This window comes from Cucumis melo, unplaced genomic scaffold (assembly GCF_025177605.1).
Source record: "Cucumis melo cultivar AY unplaced genomic scaffold, USDA_Cmelo_AY_1.0 utg000850l, whole genome shotgun sequence".
In the NCBI taxonomy this organism is placed as follows: Eukaryota; Viridiplantae; Streptophyta; class Magnoliopsida; order Cucurbitales; family Cucurbitaceae; genus Cucumis; species Cucumis melo.
Window position 1 is genome coordinate 8,841 of NW_026124250.1, and position 20,148 is coordinate 28,988.

The 20,148-nt window shown below is 44.3% G+C and overlaps 1 protein-coding gene and 1 non-coding gene across 2 annotated transcripts; both read left to right on the plus strand.

Annotated features, from left to right (window-relative positions):
- Positions 1-231: 231 nt before the first annotated feature.
- LOC127146615 (NADH-ubiquinone oxidoreductase chain 2-like) lies at positions 232-12,539 on the plus strand. Its single transcript, XM_051080788.1, has 2 exons — positions 232-6,071; positions 7,601-12,539. The coding sequence occupies exon 2, from the start codon at positions 10,285-10,287 to the stop codon at positions 10,927-10,929; it is 645 nt and encodes a 214-aa protein (XP_050936745.1). The 5' UTR covers positions 232-6,071; positions 7,601-10,284; the 3' UTR covers positions 10,930-12,539.
- Positions 522-604, plus strand: TRNAY-GUA (transfer RNA tyrosine (anticodon GUA)). Its single transcript has one exon. It is a non-coding gene; the product is annotated as a tRNA-Tyr (tRNA).
- Positions 12,540-20,148: the final 7,609 nt, after the last annotated feature.

The following is a 20,148-nucleotide window of genomic DNA, read 5'->3' on the forward strand; positions in this document are numbered from 1 at the left end:
TGATTCCATATTCTCTGTTCATTCCACTAAAAAAGAAAGAGGAACTGATTTTTGATTCCACTGATTTGATCCACAGGTTCATATTCCATTTCATGAGTCCTAACCTTTGTTCATTGGTCTTGACCCGTCCTCTTGACTGATTTATATCCATATTCATCTCTTTCCCCCTCGATCATTCTTTGCGCCTTTGTTTTTTTTTCCACTCAAACTGAACTTTCCTTTCATCCTAGGCTTTCTCCCAACAACATCGAGGACTTCTCAATATTCTTTTCACCCTCCGTTAGGTTATGAAATAGCTCGACTGAAAGGTGCGAAGGTACTCTACGTTTCAGATATAGGAGAGGCGGAAAGAATTTGCCTTGAACTCGAGTGAGGTTAGGAAGGCGGAGTAGGAGATTGATTCTTTGCTCCTTCAAAGGAGCGCAAGTACAGAAATGGAATATGAACCAAAAAGCTTATTGATTGATTCAGGGCTTAGCCCTCCTTCTTAGAACCCATTGAGTGAGGGGAGGCCCGGGAAGGGGAGAGTGGCCGAGCGGTCAAAAGCGACAGACTGTAAATCTGTTGAAGTTTTTCTACGTAGGTTCGAATCCTGCCTCTCCCACTGAACTTCTTTCTTGTAGACTGAAGAGAAGAGAAAGGAGGCATTCGTGCATAGGAAGAAGGCCCACCGAGCTTTGCCGTGCCCTTTCAATTCTATCGTATTTCAGTTTAGAGAGGTTGCCGAATTACTACGATCTATAGATTCCCATCGATAGACAATCCCAACCAGAATAGAAGCGAGTCGCTTCCGCTTTGGCTTGTAGTCCTTGTCTTTTAGGTAGTGGTCGGCCTTCCGACACGCGCGCGCCCGCCAGAATGCCCCCTTGCTTCTGCACGAAGCCCAAGCCAATACATACGATAGGCGAAGGAAAGACCCCCCATTGAATAGCGCCTGGGGAAGGCAAGTTTGATCGAGGATTGGAGAGGTTAGAATATGCTCGACCGGAAAGGTTATTCAATCAACAAACCCGGAGGCAAATCAAAGGAATGCTCCAAAGTCAAATAAGAGAGCCTACTATTTGATTTGGAAGAAGAAGAAAAGAGAGAGAAGAAAGAACCTCAAATAAGTACGAAGAGAAAGAACCTCAAAAATACCGTAAGGAGTTGACCTATCCTCCGAAAGAAACTGAAGGATTACTATACAGCCCAATAAAGAAAGCACGTAGCCTCCGAAGGCGCGAAGCGGAGCGACTCAAATCAAAGACGTGGGGACTTGTCTTCTTCTTATAAGCCGTCACACAAAGAAAGAAATGCAATAAAAGAAAGAAGACGAGACCTGTCTCATTAATAAGGGCAGATGAATATGGATATAAACAAGTCCTTCGGACCACAGGTTAATATGGATTTCTGACGACTGAGGACGGACCTCTTTGATCCCGCAAAGTCTTTGACTTGATTCTCAATGAGACGGCTCAAATCTATGGTTTTGGTCTATCCGTAGGAGGAAAAAAGAATGATCGAGGTCCGGAGGACGCTCAAAGAATGATCGAAGGGACTGAAAGTTCGCCTTTTCATGTCGGTCCGAAGGACTCATTCATTCCACGAGTTCCAGAGGACCGTAGGAGGCTCAAAGAATTTGAGAGCTCCGTTAGGAGTCTGAAAGCGAAGGACTCAGAAATCCATATTCATATTCCACTTCGGACCGTCCGAAGGACTGATTTGGATCCATTAGAATGCAGCGGAGGTTATTCAATAACTCGACTGAATCAATGAACAAGGAATTTCATAAAGTCAAGTCAGAATCCTTATAAGGAATCTGGACCCCTTATAATTTCAGCGACTGATCGATGTTATTGGCAATGAACAAGGCTCAAAGAATGTGAAAAAGAAGAAGAATAAAGAAGACAAGAGAGCTCCTAATCTATTCTTTATGGTCCGACTATCCACTGAAGAAAGAAGAAGAAGAAGACCAATAAAGAAGAAAGCTCAAAGCAATGAACCGCTCCGTGGGATTGATTCTTTGAGCCTCCGGACTTGTTCATTCCACAGGCTTTTAGTGCTCCGGAGGACAGACAGATGAATATGACTTTCTTTTTGATTGAGCCCTTGTTCATTCAGGCTCCTTCTAAGTGGCAGAATAAGGAATGAGCTTGAAAATTCTTTGAACCTCTCCTTCCTAACCCCTGATTCAACCCTGATTATCATCATTGACTCCTTCTTAGTCGACTTTCTTCGAACCGCCCCTTATCATTTGGAGTCGTCCGGAGGACTCTGAAATCCATATAAAGAATAACCTCCGGCTCCTATTAGTTCCATCTTTGACTTAGCCCTTATCAATGAGAGGCCGATCATTCTTTGAGCCTCCGCTCCGCTTCTTTGCTCCTCCTAGGGCTCCGCTCGTTCTCCGTAGTTTCATTTATTCTAGTCCAAGAACAATGAAATTCCATCAACTCCAAGCCTATCCAACAAGATTTCAGTGGACATAATATCTAAGATTACTAATGGAAGGTTTTCTATTATAAGAAGACAAATCAGACAAGGAAGAGAAGACAGAGAGACTTCTACGGGCCATAAGTTTGAGTGGAATCTCTTTGAGTGGATGAATATGAAAATCAGTGGAATGAACAAGTCCTTCGCATCTAGACCTCTTATAATTCTACGGGGTCCGACCTAATAATCAGATTCAAGTAGCGGAGTAGTTTGAAAGAAAGGATATCAGTTTCAGTGGAATCTTTGGAGATAGGCTTGAATCTTTTTAGTAGGTTCTTTGATGAAAAAAGTCGAAAAAGTCAAAAGTCTATCCGCTACTTTCATCTTCTATATTATGAGGCTGACTAGTAATGCTGAAGTTCCTCCTACGGGAATCAAAAGTGAAAGGAAGGAATAAGGACTCAATGACTAATTAAGCTAACCTGGACCTTGATTTTTTCATTGAATTTTGATGCCTTCTACGGCGTTCAAGTCAAAGAGTATTCAAGATCAGAGTTTCAGAGCTTTATCAAAACTGATCTTTATCTTGTCTTTTTCTACTTTCATCCGTCCCCCCTCTCCTTTCAGTCGAGTTATTTCATAACCTCCGAAGGAGTTCTATAACTATAACAAGGAGAATTTCTGAGTTGCACTCCTTCAAGCCTTTGAATAGGGATCAGTCTTTCTCTCCTTTCAGTCGAGCCCTTGTTCATTGATTCAGATGAATATGGATTTCTGACTCGTCCTACGTAGCTTAATTAGGCCTGTGGATAAACAAGGGTTCGGACGACCCGTCTCATTGATAAGGACATATGAACCTTCGGACTGGTCCGGAGGACCTCTTTGATCCACTAAGTCAAAGATGGAACTAGAAGGCAAATAAAGGCTCGGGATGGATTTAGGAGTCTTTGTGCGAGCCGTATGCGGTGAGAGTCGCACGTACGGTAACGAGGGGGGTTCGCGTCTATACGTGTAGTGTGGTGGTTGGGCCTACCCACCCTATTTGTTCCATGATCTATGGGTCTACTGGAGCTACCCACTTCGATCAATTAGCCAAGATTTTGACCGGATACGAAATCACTGGTGCTCGATCTAGTGGTCTTTTTATGGGGATTCTATCTATCGCTGTAGGATTCCTATTCAAGATCACTGCAGTTCCTTTTCGGGCGGCTGTAGGACGGACGGCCGCCTATAGGTGGTAGGGTAGGGTGGGTGGTACCGCTCTGTGGCCAATCTTCCTAACCGCGCGCGGGCCGGGCTTAGAGCGCGTGAAACTCATCACTACCTCGTAAGGGCGTTGAGACCATAGCATGTTACACGAAAGCGCCGCTTTCTCTGTAGTGTTGTCACACAGCAGCCCGCCTAGAAGAGCCACTCGCTCTGTAGTGTTGTCACATAAGATAAGCACGCCGCCCGCCTGCTGGCCGGGCGAATCGAAGTTCTCTTCCGGTCAACTGTCCACCCAGTCAAGTGCAAAAAACACAGTAGAATCACGCAAGGCACGCAGCTGGTGTGCTTCCTGCCCGCGAGGAAAGAAAGAAGAGCGACAGGGTTGAGTTCAGATTTGACTGTTTGCAGCATGGGAGCGGATTACCCAAAAAATCCCTGGGAACAATGAAAAAAAAGATATCTCGGTAACGAAAACTATGGGGGGCTGTATTGGCGAGATCCAACGGTGAACAGCTGCCCAAAAGAAAAACCGCCTGGAAGTCCGAGGACCTTTAGTACCGTACCCTACCCCCAAACCAGCAGCCTTCGCGCCAAGCAAGACCGCCCTTGTCCCTTTCCTTTCTCCATTCCGCCTCCTTCTTTCTTAGCTTTGTTCCAATCGAGTCTAAGGCAAAGAGTGGAAAGTATACCTATTTTTTTTTTGACCTACTTGACGATAGAATATGCGAGAGCAAGAACAAGACGCCCTAATTAAGCTACGAAGGCCCGAAGAAAGTTCAACAATTAAGGAAGAAGACTAGTCGGAAAGATCAAGCCTAGGTCAAACTCTGAATCACGATACTACGCGGTGCGACGAGAAAGAGGAAGAAAGTCAATGAACAAGGTGTTGATGATCTGATTATTAGTTCTGATAAGAAAAGAAGAAGATTTGAAAGAAAGGAAGAGAGAGTCCGGAGGACGGCGTAGAAGGAGTCTAGTTTGAAAGAAAGGATATCCGTTTCAGTGGAATTCAGAGGTCGGCTAATATATTTGAGAAAGTAGAAAAAGAAGACGAAGTCGATTTGCGCTCCATCTTTGACTTAGTGGATAAAAGAGGCTCAAAGGATTTGAGTCGCTTCTCTTTATTCAATGATCGTCAATATTCTTTGACTTAGTGGAATTTCATGAGTCCTCCGCTTTCAGAGTCCTAACCAAAAACTAAAAGATCCAGATTCGCAAATTCTTTGCGCCTTATCTAATGAGCTAAAAAAGAAGAGGAGGACTTTCCATATTAGCTTTTCTGTCCTTATCAATGAGACCACTAAAAGCCAGAAAGCCTATCCTCAGATTCTTCTAGTGGAATGAATGAGTCCGACTGCCTTGACTTTATTCAATGACTTTATTCATTGATTCAGCTTGAATCTTGGACTCCTTTCAGTCGAGCCTCCTCTTCTCTTTATTTATTGAAAGGGCTCTTTATTCATTCAGGCTCCTTCTAAGTGGCAGAATAAGGAATGAGCTTCGCCCCTCTCCTTCCTAACCTCAGTCGAGTTCAATGAGCCTTTGTTCATTGACTCCTTCTTAGTCGACTTTCTTCGAACCGCCCCTTAGAATTTGGAGTCGAGTTATTGAATAACGTCCGGACTAGCTTATCCTTCAAGAGTCGATCTTCTTCGAACGTCGAGCTATGTAATAACCGTAGGTTACTAGTAGGTTTGGAAGGAATTGCATTTTGATCTATATTAACCAGGAACATGATCAATTCCATAAATCAGTCCAAGGAATTCAAGCCTAGGAGATTCAAGTCAAGGGAATTTCATTTTGATGCCTCCGTCTATTAATCGTCGGGCTCCTCTCCTATATTTCAAACTACGAGTACCTTCGCTCCTTCACAGTCGCTTCGCTTCGCGCCTTACTCCGCCTCTCCTTTGAGTTCCATTCTGAGTTGCACTCCTTCAAGCCTTTGAATAGGGATCAGTCTTTCTCTCCTTTCAGTCGAGACCTTGTTCATTGATGAAGATGAATATGGATTTCTGACTCGTCCTACGTAGCTTAATTAGGCTAAAAGGCGAACTTTCAGTCGCTTTTCACATTCTTTGAGCGTCCTCCGGACAGAAGTTTGAGTGGTCCTACGTCCCTCTTCCTATGGTCGAGCTACTTCTGTCCCTCCTTCGGACTTTTTTGAGTGGAATTCCGTTTTTTAGCCTTTATTCATTGATTCAGTCGAGACGTCCGAAGTAGCTTAATTAGGCAAGGAGTCTGAAGTCCTCCGGACTAGTCTTTTAGTGACTTTCTTTATTGAAAGGGATTTGACCTCTTTATTCAATGATCTTTGAGCCTATTAAAAGGCGAACTTTCAGTCGCTTCGATCATTCTTCGAATATGAATCGTCGGGCTCCTTCTAATTGGATAAGGAAGTCTTTAATTAAGACTGAGATCAGTCTTTGACTTGATTCTGGAGTCGTCCGGAGGTTATGAAATAGCTCGACTGTAAGGAGAGGGGAGAAGCGAAACGACTGTATTATTTAAGGAGTGCAACGAAAGAAATCCATATAAATAGAAAATCAAGGGCTCCTTCAAATAGTTCAGGGATCAGGACTTCGCAAATTCTTTGCGCCTAACCTTTGTATCCTTATCATTTGGAGTCGAGTTATTTCATAATGCACTCCTGAACATTGGCAGAATAAGGAATGAGCTTGAAAATTCTTTTTTCCTTTGATTTTGAGTCGTCCGGAGGCGCGAAGCGAAACGACTGTTAAGGAGTGGTATTATGAAATAACTCTCCAAATAAGGAAGGAGAGGGGAGAAGCGAAACGACTGAATCTAATAGGAGTGGTATTATGAAATAGCTCTCCAAATAGTAAGGAGAGGGGAGAGAAGCGAAACGACTGTATTATTTAAGGAGTGGTATTATGAAATAGCTCTCCAAATAAGGAAGGAGAGGGTCAAAGAATTTGAGGCGAAACGACTGTATTATAATATTAATAGGAGTGCAACGAAAGAAATCCATATAAACATAATGCACTCCTTCTAAGTGGCAGAATAAGGAATGAGCTTGAAAATTCTTCTCAACTCCTCTCCTTCCTAACCTCAGTCGAGTGGCTTCGCTCCTCTCCTATATTTTTTTCGTAGAGTACCTTCGCTCCTCGCATATTTCATTGCGCCTCTATTTGGAGTCGTCCGGAGGCGCGAAGCGAAACGACTTAACAGGAGTGCAACGAAAGAAATCCATATAAAAATAATGCACTCCTTCTTTTATGATAATTCAGTCGTTTCGCTTTCTTTATTCATCTTTGACCCTCTCCTCTCCTTATCAGTCGACTTTCTTCGAACCGCCCCGTGGGAGTCGAGCTATTTCATAACCTACTCCGCCTTCTACGTCTGAAATCCATATGAACCTCTTCCATATTCATCTGTGGATCAAAGAGGTTCCGGAGGTCAAAAGGACGGTCTCGCTATTTGAGTGGAATGAAAGCGTCCGGGTTCCCTTGTTCATTGAGGACCTTTGTTTTTGAGCGGACCAGTCTCGCTATTTCATAACCTAGAAAAAAGGACGAACATTCTTTGAGCCCGTAGTTAGGAGTTTTTTGAGTGACTTTATTCAATGATCTTTGAGCCTTTGTTCATTGATTCAGTCGAGACCTCCTACGGTCCTCAGTCCTCGTTTTAGTGGAGTTTCCATATTAGCTTTTCAGGATTTCTTAGTCCTTCGCAACTCCTCTCAACTCCTCTCAAATTCTTTGATCCTCTCCTCGCAAATTCTTTCCGCCTCTCCTTCTTAGTCGAGCTGCTTCGCACCTTTCCAGTCGCTTCTCAAACCTTTGACTTTATTCGCAAATTCTTTGCTCATCTGGACCCCTTAATAATTGCCTGTGGAATGAATGAGTCCTCCGGACCATATTAGTGGAATGAACTTCGTTGCACTCCTAATCCTAATAAGGGATAAGTCCTTTCGCTTTCATTCAAATTCTTTTTTCCTTTGATTTTGAGTCGTCCGGAGGCGCGAAGCGAAACGACTGTTAAGGAGTGCATTATGAAATAGCTCTCCAAATAAGTAAGGAGAGGGGAGAAGCGAAACGACTGTATTATTTAAGGAGTGGTATTATTCAATAGCTCTCCAAATAGTAAGGAGAGGGGAGAAGCGAAACGACTGTATTATTTAAGGAGCCCTTTATTTGAAGAAATAGCTCTCCAAATAAGGAAGGTTCGAAGAAACTCGACTGATAAGGAGAGGAGAGGGTCAAAGATGAATAAAGAAAGCGAAACGACTGTATTATAATATTAATAGGAGTGCAACGAAAGAAATCCATATAAACATAATGCGCTCCTCTCCTATATCTGAAACTACGAGTACCTTCGCTCCTTCAAATAGTTCAGGGATCAGGACTTCGCTTTCAACTCCTAACGGAGCCTCTCCTTTTAAGAACATAAGCTACGCCCTTCTTCATTCAGGCTCCTTCTAATAAGGAAGGAATTCGCTTTCAAGTCCTAACCTTTGTATCCTTTCAGATGAATATGGATTCAATTAAGGGTCCGTCCTCTTGACTCAGAAATCCATATTCAAATTCATGCCAGTCGCTTCGCTTCGCGCCTTATTCAGTTTATGACTTTCATAGAAAACCTTCTACGTCCTAATCTCTTATTTATGGGACTCCTTCTACGTTGTGCTTCTCTTCTTCTTTCTTTCTTCTCAAATTCGTCGCAAATTCTTTGCTCCTTCGATCATTCTTTGAGCCTGTGGATCAAATCAGTGACTTTCTTTATTGAAAGGGATTTGACCCTCTTCTTCATTCTACTCAAATTCGTCTATCAAACAAGTCCAGAGGAGCGAAAGCGGCTCGACTCCCACGGGGAATAAGGGTCCGGACTAGCTTAATTAGGCAAGAGGAGGACTAGTCTCATTAGATAAGGAGTTCATTGAGGACCGTTGTTTTTCCATATTCATATTCCACTTCGGACCAAGTCTTCTTTATTTATGTTTGAGTAGGTTTGGAAGTTCAGAGTCCTAACCTTTGTATCCTGTCTCGCTATTTTAGTGGATAAAAGAGGCTCAAAGTATTTGAGTCGTCTTGACCCTTATTTATCCTTGCCGGGTAGAAGTAGTTTAATTAGAGTTGTTCTCCCTTGTTCATTGACTCCTCTTCTCTCCTCTGAAATCAGATTCTTATGAAAAGGGCTCCTTCACAGTCGCTTCGCTTCGCGCCTTGACTTTCTTTTTGATTGAGGGCTCCGTTAGGAGCAAAGAATTTTCCATTGATAAGGACATATCCTCTGATTTCTTTACGAGGTCTGAATATCGACTTAGTTGTTTTTGTGTTCATATCTTATCGGGTTAACGCACTTTATCCTATTCAGTGTGACGGCTTTATGGGTCAGCTAAACTCATTCCTTTTTATTATGTTGTGAGGCTTTGGTTACCGGCTCAGGCTTCCAAAGGCGACCCTCTCTCGTTTCCGGCGGTTTCCGTCATTGAAGTAGCCTTTCTTTCGTCATCCTACCAAAGTACGTTCGAAGAAGCGAGCCCTTATTAGTTTAGTAAAGTCAAGCTCCAAAAAAGGAGAGATTAACCTGCGGTGCGCTACGCCCGGCAACTCATCAAGCAATTTCTTTGCGCTTGAATTTCAGTGATGAGGTCGCAAAGAGAGGGAAGTAGGGCTCCTATTGACTAAAGGTGGATTCTTCGCTTTCCTTTATCAAGTCGCTATTCAGCCCCTACTACTGACTTTTGACTTTGTCTTTGATTTTTGATTCATCTAATTCAAACCCAACTAGTCGTATGAGGTGATCTTCTGTCTGCTTTGGATATGAGGAATGAAAAGGCAAAGTCCGGTTCATTGTAGTTTGTATTCGGTCTGAGATATAGGATCCAGGAAAGCGCCCTCTTTTTGTCATCCCTGCAGCTTTCCAGATTGAGTATTGAAGGCATGGCCTAGGACCTTCAAGTTTTCGCCTATTGGGAATACACCCCTCTTTTTTTTTCTAAGGCTAGAAAGAGAATGCCCGCCAAGTTCAGATAAGGAAATGCTTCCCCCAACCATTAAAGGAAAGGCTCGACGAGGAAGGAAAAGGCTTTCGGAGATCGAGATTGGATTTCTTTTGAATCAAAAAAAAAGAAGAAGGCCGAGGATGGCCTAGGGTGCGTCTTATCTGAAGGGAACACGCTTTTTCGACCGCGGTGGTATGATTGCCGGGCCCTCTCCTCGTTCCGCCCGCGCTCTGGCCTATTAGGTAGGATAGCAGTCTTCGGGCTTTGCCTGCCCTTGATCATAAAGAATTCCGGCTTGGCCCGGGAAAGCGCTGGCAACAAGAGAAAGGAAGGGGTCCATGTAGCTGCTGCGCCCGCCCCCTTCTTAGTCAATGGGGCAGCAGGTTCGGCATCCACTAGAAAAGAGAGAATCCACTGAAGATAACCACGCCTCTGCTAGGCAGCGTGTGGAATGGCCGAGAGCGGACCTTTTTGGATAGATAATCCAAGTCGAGAGTGGAGTTACGGAAAGAGCCGTCTGATGGAAAACGACTTTCACCTTCGGTTCAGAGAGCACTTTTTTCGTTGATCATTCCTCCTTCCCTTTCGTGTTCATTCCCCAGCGGCGAATTCGAAACTTGTGGGGCCCTATCTATTCCATCTCTCAAGCCCCGAAGAAACCCCCCCTCCCATCTGGACCTTTGTTTTTGACTCTATATATGTGGGCACCTGATATCTATGAGGGTTCACCCACCCCGGTTACAGCATTCCTTTCTATTGCGCCTAAAATCTCTATTTTTGCTAATATTTCACGTCTTTCTATTTATGGTTCCTATGGAGCTACATTGCAAGAAATCTTCTTTTTCTGCAGCATTGCTTCTATGATCTTAGGAGCACTGGCCGCCATGGCCCAAACGAAAGTCAAAAGACCTCTAGCTCATAGTTCAATTGGACATGTAGGTTATATTCGTACAGGTTTCTCATGTGGAACCATAGAAGGAATTCAATCACTACTAATTGGTATCTTGATTTATGTATTAATGACGATAGATGCATTCGCCATAGTTTTAGCATTACGGCAAACCCGTGTCAAATATATAGCGGATTTGGGCGCTCTAGCCAAAACGAATCCTATTTCGGCTATTACCTTCTCCATTACTATGTTCTCATACGCAGGAATACCCCCGTTAGCCGGTTTTTGTAGCAAATTCTATTTGTTTTTCGCCGCTTTGGGTTGTGGGGCTTACTTCCTAGCCCCAGTGGGAGTAGTGACTAGCGTTATAGGTCGTTGGGCGGCCGGAAGGTTGCCACGAGTCAGTCTGTTTGGGAGACCGAAGGCAGTTCTCCGTGCACCGGACACGTAGCTTACCTTTTCAGTTGCGAGACGGATGGGAATGCATGCTCCGAAAGATAGGGTCGAGTCTGATACATCAACCGTCTACTCAATATCCTTGTACGAGTCCACAATCACTACACGAGATGAACCTTGGTTTGGTGAATTGAAGTTGGCCCCACGGAGCGGTGTAATAGGACTCCCAGTTACTGCGCGCGATCGTATACTGAGGTGCTCCCCGCCGGTTGTTGGAACGACGCGAGCCGGGCCTCGATTCAGAAAGATTCAGGGCCAAAAAGTCTCAATAGGGGGTTACTAATTCCCCATCTCATTGGGGGCGGAAAACGAATCGACATCTCGATGTGAGACAGCCTTTGAAATTGGAGTTGGGAAAGAACGGCGAAGTCCATCCGAACCGTCCAATGAAGAATAAGAGGAGAACAAAGGGCCAATGGCGCGCGAAGCGCATGGCGGGAACGGACACGGATCCAAATCAGTGTGGAGAAGAACTCATCTGGAGCTTGATTTTCTCCCCCTGGGCCCAAAGCAGTGCAGTCTTTCCTGGCCAAATCAAGGATTTTTGGGGCTTCACGCAACTTCATCAATCCATTTTTTGAGTCAGATATATGAATATCAAGATGGATGAATCTAGATCTTTCTCTTTTGATATCTAAAAAAGATTGAATTCAACCTTTGATTCAAAGAACTGCGCTTAGCCCCCCCGCTCATGAAAGGGCTCCGCTGCAATGGATGACAGAGGGTCCGTAGTACCCAAAGCACTGGAGTGATCCTGTAGCCGGGAAGGGGCCTAGAAGTGCCTACTACTACACCACACTAGACTTGGCTCTACACATTTAGAAAGCTAAACCCTGCCCAGTCCCTGGCAGAGCTAAGGGGGCTTCAATCCTTATTCCTTATCCCCATCTTCGCCCATGCTAACGGGGCCTTACGGGGAGAGTGGAGCCTCAAGAAGCACTGTTGAGAGGTCTCGACTGAAAGGAGAGAGAAGCTTGCTTTTTTTTTTAGTACTCTTCATTCTCTACAGGGTTCCAAACCTTTCTTCAACATAGGTGAGAACGAGCGAGGCAGAGATGGAAGAGATCGAAGACGGGAATAAGAAGCAAGCTCGCCTTTTTTTGTCTTTTTCGTTAGGGCAGTCGAAAAGTGCCTTTTTCGTCTCGCATTTCTCATCAAACAAAGACGGAAAAATCATCATATTTCAAAGGTTCCTAACCCACCAAGCCCTTCCTTCGTAGAGCCGTGTATTGTCAGTGATCCGAACCTGCCCGGAGCGAGCCTCCCATAGAGGCAAGTTCAGTTGGTGAGCCGTATGATGGGCAACTATCTCCTGCGGTTCGGAGAGGACTCAGCTCTGAGTTAGTACCCCCTTGGTTTCGGGGTGGACCCTTTCACTCTATTTTATTATATACGCTTAGCGAAAAGAATGTTTTTTGATACACCTAGGACATGGATTCTATATGAACCAATGGATCGTGACAAGTCGTTACTACTAGCAATGACTTCCTCTTTCATTACTTCATCCTTTCCATATCCCTCTCCCTTGTTCTCAGTTACTCATCAAATGGCACTCAGTTCATATCTTTAAGTTCGATCATTGACAAGGTTCAAAGAAAGGGTGGGCCAATCAAGGAAAGATTCCAAACCACAATGCCTACGAGAAAGTTCAGTCAGGAATTGCATTTTGATGCAAAAGGAGTGGGAACCTACGGAAAGTTCAAGTTCTCAACATCAGAGAGAAAGTTGGATAGGCTTTCATCTTTTTAGTAGGTTTAGAAGAAACTTCAGCATTATTAGAGATAAGGACTCCGCCATAAGAAGAGATAAGGAGCAGTCCGGAGTAGCTTAATTAGAGGGAGGAGGACTTCCATTGACCTCTTAAGGTTCAGGTTGTCGAACTTTGCTGTCCGATTTTTGTCTTCTTTTTATTCCATTCGGACTGCGCGTAGTGGGAGACTAAATAGTGGGTTTGAAGTTCAAGGAAGAGGAAAGATCAGATTCGACAATCCGAAACGGAAGAAAAAGGCAGATAAGGACATATGAACTTTTCTTTGAGCCTCTCCTTGTTCATTGAGGTCCATTAGTTCCGAACTTGGCTCCGCTCCTTCTCCGTAGTTTCATTTATTCTAGTCCTCCGGTCCGTGGTAGTTTCATTTTGCTGAAGTTCCATAACAATCTAGTTCAACTCAAAGTCTTTGACTTTATTCTCATTGAGGCGGTTTGAATAGAAAGGAATAAAAGGAAGAAAGACGAAGATTCTTTGAGCCTCCGCTCCGCTTCTTTGCGCTCCTTCTCCGTCCTACTACGCCTTCTCCGCCATAACAAAGGAAACTATCGGATTCAAGTTCAAGGAAGAAGAAGTTCAAGGAAAAGGTTCGCCTATCTGAAAAGGAAAACGGAGCGGAAGGACTAATTAAGCTAATCTGGACCTTTGTTTTCTCAGTGGAATTCTCAGAAGTCCAACAATGAAATTCCATCAACTCCAAGCCTATCCATTAAGTGTTAAAGGAAGAAGATCATATTCTATTTTGATGCCAAGAAGAAACTGAAGGATTACTAGTCAGCCCTATCTTTTCAATAAAGAAAGCACGTAGCCTCCGAAGGCGCGAAGCGGAGCGACTCAAATCAAAGACGTGGGGACTTGTCTTCCATTAGCTAAAGAAGTTCCAGGCTTTTAGTGGTCCGAAGGACTCTATGAGGGTTCTGACTTGCACTCCTAATCCTAAGATAAGTCCTTATTCGCAAATTCTTTGCTCCTCGCAACCCTTGTTCATTGACTCCTTATCAGTCGACTTTCTTCGAACCTCCTTCTTAGTCTCGCTCCTCTCCTTCCTAACCTCAGTCGAGTGGCTTCGCTCCTCTCCTATATTTTTTTCGTAGAGTACCTTCGCTCTGAACCTTCCTAACCTCAGTCGAGCCGCTTTCGCTCCTTCTTTGATTCTCATTCAGTCCTTTCGCTTCGCGCCTCCTTACCATATTAGTGGAATGAACAAGTCACCTGGACCCGTCCTTAGTCGTCTTCAATCTACCATATTAGGGAAAGCACCGATTTACCGCAAAAAAACCATTCATTCTCCGACAAGCGGGGCATTTGAGGCAAGAAAATACAGGACCTGGTTGCATCGCATAAACCATTGGGTGAGGGAAGATGCTCCTTGGCGCAGGTCAGGTCGAGCAAACTCCGATCCCTACTATACTATATATGCCTCTGAAGCCCTGTTTTCTATCTTTCAAGTAGCAAGTTCAAGGGTTCGAAAGAAGCTTGACCAAAGGTGCGAAGCAACTCGAGCTAAATAAAGCGAGAGGGAAAGGGTTTAGTCATCACTCTGACTCTAGGTTACTCTTCCCCGAACCTGCTTCTAGGTCGAGACCATCCTATGAAACCCAATCCGGGCAAAATCAGGGTAAGGACGGATCCCGCCCGGGAAAATTCATTCTTATCTCGTGAACTGTAGAAACCTACTCAAAAGGTTCATCGATAGTCGGACTCGTTCATTCCACTAAACTCTTTCAAGCATATTTGATCTGGTCTCGCTTCTGATCTCAACTGATAGAACGGAGTTGAGCTTAGCTCTGATCAAAGAACTCTCCCGTAGGTCTCTCTCAATTACATCGACCCTACTTTCTCTTTCTAATAAATAAGAAAGGGGAATGATTTTTTCCTGTATGATTATTGAGGCTGATCATAGGCATAGATCTAGCTCAAAACCATCGAGCCTGAACTTTCCGAGGAATATAGGAAGAAATCTCTTTCCACTCTATCTATAGCTAGAGCTTGTCCGTCCCATCCAACCAAGGAATAGGGCTGCTCGCCTTCTCCAACTTAGTTGAGTGCATTGCTTGAAGGAGTGCCTCTTCCCAAAGTCGAAAGTATTCAGCCTTTCTATGACCCACGGAGCGGTTAGGGCGACCGGTAACCGCCTGGAATGGAACTGGAAAAGAAAGACATGTATCCATTAGTTATCCCCCTATCTTTTCTTATGGCGGGACAAAAAGAGATGAACCAGATGACCTATCAAAGATAGACAGGGATTATATAGACAGGCTCCCCAGGGCCAAAGCAACTCCAAGCGAAGAGATAACCAAGGGAAGATGAACTGGCTTCTAAGGAACCCGCCCTTCCCCCTATAATTTATGTTATGGATTTCTTTCCCTTTCTTATATCATAAGCGAGCAGGCACCTGCCGCTTGGCTTACTTGAGACAGCTTGAGATACTCCTTCTTGTCCTGCACTCTCTAAATGGGACAGCAGAGTATGCTAAAAGGAAAGAAAAAAAGATTCTATCTCGACAAGGGGAGACAGACAGGAAACTAGATGCCTAAGAGGCCGGGAAGAGGCTATTCAGAGTGCTTTACAGAGCCAGGTACGACTGAAGATTGGGGGGGCATTCAGGCTACTACTGCTTATCCTACTACAAAGTGACCGGGACAGAAAAGACTCCTAAAAGGGGATAGGGTCCAATTCCTACACTGCTCATACTATGAAAGGTACTACATGTAAGGCAACTCCTACTGCCTACAAGGGGCTTCAGACTGCTAACCAAGAAGGAAATGCGGATATCCTTCAGGACAAAGGAAAAAAGTACAAAGTAAGTAATATGCACGCTTCTCGATCTATCTACTAGGTAGAGTTAGGTAAAGAAAGAGAGTTAGCCCAGCAAGAAATCTATCAATTATCCTTATACCTTCCATATACTTTTCCTCTAGCCTGCCCGAGCTCTTGATCTATATTCAAGCGTATTGCGTAAAGTCTTGGAAAGTGGACTTGCCTGGCACTTTCAAGCTTTCTCCTCCGATCCCTGTATCTGACTTCTTCTTCTTCAACAGACACAAGAAGAGCGACGACAGCAACAACTTCTTGACAGTCTCGTCAATTTCATCTACTTCTTTAGCTCGAGTTTCATACCCGAGATCCTTTAAAGAAAAGAATATTCCGATCCAGCCGAAGGCTGATTCTTTATTTGGAGCATTCCTTTTGGGAAATCCGGAGTCCTCCTTGGCCGAAGGCTGATTATTGCAGAGAGTCTGACCTTTCTTCTTTTCTTCTTCAGTTCTCCTTCAAGAAAGAACTCAATTCTCATATCTTTGTTCTATAAGTCTTTCTTTGTTCTAGCTTGACTCATTCTCTCTGGAGAAAGGGACCGATTTCAGATGATATTGATAATGGCACAGACTTTTGATCCTCAACTCTCCTCTTATTCAATGGCACAGCCACTCATAGATCCCTATCTACAGAGCTGCTTTCTTTCTTCCTATCCGAACCCTATCTTTATCGCTTTCTCAGAATCAAAGGGTAGAATCTTGCTCGGAAACATCTGGGAAGTCGTACAATCGGAAAGAAAGTCAGCAGACCGATCAGACCTGACTTCAGTGACCTTGCTGACTCTAATGGAACTCATGAAAGAAGAGAGAATACGCGAGGCCGGGAGCTTGCCCCGAGGCGGAAACTGAGACTCAGTCTGCCGAGATAAGTTATGCTTCTTCCGATTGAATGAGGAAAGATCTCATACTCACATAACCTATTATGAGAAGATTCGGACGATTCCTCTAGCTTTCCCTAGCTAGAGTAAATACTAACCAAAGAGATGAAACAAGAGAGAGAGAGAATTCAACCTTTTCCCTCTCTCCACAAGACTCGAGTGGCTTCGCCCGTACTCAACTCAAATTCTTTGAGCCTTATTCATTGATCAAGACTAGCCCATGAAAGAGAAAGATCGACTGAAGACTAAACTGATCCTGCTCCCTCTTTCAGTGCCACAGCTCTTCCCCCTTTGATCCCCCCTCCTTCTCATTCTTCTGGAAGTCAAGTCTGATCAATTCCTTCTATGATTCTCGGGAAAGCATATCATCTAGATATAAATCATACCGCTGCGCCTGCCTATAGAAAGAGAGGCTTCCCTAGCTGCCTCGTACTCTTCCTGTCTATCATTTTCCTTTCTCCTCGTCGTACTCTGGTCGAGCTGACTCTTGAAGTTACACAGCCCCACTTACAGTCTCTTCTTCCTATACAACTCTCTTTCCTTATTCATTCTAACCTCTACTCTTTACCGAAAGGGATCCATTGCGCTGGAGGCTAGTGAATACCTCTCTGGGACTCCTAATCCGACCCTTGATTGAATATATCTTCTTTTTCTATTTCTTCATTCCCACTTTTATGAGAAGAATGAAAGAATCACACCTATAAGTATAAGTACCAGTAAAGCATATCCTCCCATTCCTAGGTATGAAGACCGAAAGAAGAAAAGGAAGAATTGAATTTTGATGGGTCCGGAGGACTCATATAAGAATGTATCAAAGATCTCAAAGAGAAAAACCGCGGAGTGGGATGTCGAAGGGGAAAAGAGTGGAGTTAATGAGTGAAAATGAGAAAATCAGAGTTTCAGATTCTTATCTCGGTAACGGCTTCTCACTCCTCTCTTGTTCTCTTTCTGCTTAGCCCCGAGCTTGTTCTCGAGCGGCTTCTCCTCTCGCTTTAGTTTAGGTCTCGCTCCTTCTCCCTCCATATCCTCGACCCTATCTTTTTAGTTCTTAGATAACCAGTCCGGACCCATGATCGCAACTTCCGAAAGAAAGAGCAGCAGCCTCTACTAATGAAGAAATAGCTTCCTGGCCTAGTTCGGGAAAGAGCTAGACTACTTGAGACAGCAAATCTGACGAAAGAAGACTTGTAAAGCATAAGACCTTACCTTGAGGAGCCACATCCTAATTTACTGAAAGATAGAATGAAAGAGCAGTTGCTCTTGGTCTTACCGACTATATCAGTCTCGTATTCTAGCTTGCTTCTACAACTCGGAAAGATATCATACTTTCTTCTAACTTCAACCTTTCCAACTAGGTCTTAGGCTCCCTTGACTGGGGACAAGAGCTGGAGATTCCGAAACCTCTATCAACTTCCTTCCACTCACTGAGACGAATAGTGACTCATGAAAGCAGGGTTTACCCTTGACCGCCTCAATGAAGAAGGTGAAAAGAATATTGACACCGCGTAGTGGGCTTCCCTTTCTTTTTTCCTACTAAAAAGATTCAAGCCTATCCTTTTTAGTCTCCTTTAGTCGAGTGCATTCCTCTCAAGTTCGAGACCCCTTATGCCTCTTTTTCAACATCGGCTTCTTCTGCCGAAAGGGATAAGTTCTTTCAAGAAGTTTGGCTAGCGAGCGAACCCCACGGAGCGGGCATTAGGATCTGAACTGCTCATTTCACGATAATCGAGAAAATCTCCGATCCGTATTGAGGGTTTCCTCCGCCTTGATATAAGGGGTCGGGACTCGTAATCCGGGTAGCTCTCAAGGGAAGCCGGCCGGAAGGAAGACTCAGGGGTGGAAAGCGTACCCTCGCCTTCCCCGGGCAAAAGCTTGCTTCCCTTTCCCTAGGATTCGGTACTTTAAAAGGAAGCAAGCGATCTTGAGACCCCATAGTAGGAGTCTTCCTTGCCCTAGGTTCTGATGAGTCTGATTTTCTCTTTTTCTTCCTTCTAGCCTTTAAGTAGGTTCTTCATCCTATCCTTTCTCTCTTGCTTGAATATCACGATCCGAGTTCGTCGGCCTCTCGCCTGGCTTCTTTCTCTTTTGACTGGGATTGTCATGATTGACACGTATTTCCCAGGTCATAGAATTGGAAGTGAGGCTATTAGCCGACGAGTGACCCACGTAGCGGTTGCGAAGGGAAGGAGGTCCATCTCTCCTAATTCAACTAGCCGAGTGAACTAGCCTCAAGCCTGAAAGTGGGATCGGGCTTCGTCTTCTTCTTACTTATGCAGTGGAATGCTCACTAAAGGCTGAAAAGGAAAGAAGATTGAGATCTAAATCAATGCATTTTTCTGATATTCAAGACCAAAAGAAAGCACCAAGAAGAATGGAAGAAAGAAGACCGGCTCTGGCGACCACTAAATCAGGTGGAGCTTACTCTTGGTCGAATGAATACCGCTCGGGAACCTATGGAATAAGACTGAACCGCAAAAGCATTTCAAGTTCTATTCCTAATAGTCTGACTGAATTTTGAATTTGCCCCGGGGAACCAGTAAAGACTTCTGCTACGAAAAAAGGTTGTGATAAGAAAGGACAAATTTTTCGTGCTCGTGCTACGGTTAAGCGATCCTCTTCGGATAATTCGTCCAACCCAAGGATAGCTATAATGTCCTTCTTTCTAACCTTGTAAGCTTTCTTTCACTCTTTGCTTGAATAATCTTCTTCACCAAGGATTCTCGGTTCTAGCATAGTTGAGGTAAACTATTCTCTCTTCTTCCATTTCGGGGTCCTAACTTCGTGATCGTGGCGCCCCCAAGTAGTAAATGGGGCTTAGTCTATGTAATCTAGTCCAAGAACTAGTCTTCCTCTTTCGCTTATCTCGACTGATTCCTAACCTTATTATGAATCATCCTTTTCCTCAGTGGTCGATCCGCACCGGCATAGTGAGATGATAGCTTAGGGGTGAGGCATCCGTCCTTCTCCTACTTGCCCGAGGCGGAAAGATCTCCTTCAGACGGGTAGAACTGGGCACGTCTCGATCCGTCTCGCTTATTCATGAATACGGACCCAGCGCTGAGATTCTTATCTATTAAAATACCTCCCGCCGATTCTGACTGTGCCTATTCGGAGAGCTACTATTTGTGAATTACCGATTCCGGATGGGTGGCCGATTAAGGAGAGTTTATGACTCCGACCCTCTAGCCCTCGGAGAAATCCGAAATTTCCCATACCTCCACCCTACTCATGCCCAAAAGACTGAAGGCTTTGAAGGTGGAGAAGGTAAGGAGTGCAAGGGCTTTCCCCACTACGCGGTTGCGAAGGTGAGATGGAAGGAGACGGAGAGTTTACGCTTGAGAGGATCGATTCAAGCCTTTTTTCTCTTTTATCAAGACTACCGGTCCGAAGGTTATGAAATAGCGAGACTGAAAACTGAATCAATGAACAAAGGCGCAAAGAATATTGCGAGACTGAAAGGTTCGAAGAAAGTCGACTGATAAGGAGTCAATGATGATAATAAGGGTTTCATCAGGCGAAAGGACTGAATTCTAATAAAAGAAGGAGTGCATTATGAAATAACTCGACTAATTAAGCTACCACGGACCGGTGAGAAGAATGATCTTTGAATGATCGGCGAAAGGACTGAATTAGAATCAAAGAAGGAGCGAAGCAGAATCAAGCTACGAAGGCCCGAAGAAAGTCGACTAAAAGGAGTCAATGAGGCAGCTCGACTGATAAGGAGAGGATCAAAGAATTTGAGACTGATAAGG

Coding starts and splice junctions, on each gene's coding strand:
- LOC127146615 (XM_051080788.1), top strand. CDS start 10,285: ATGTGGGCACCTGATATCTATGAGGGTTCACCCACCCCGGTTACAGCA.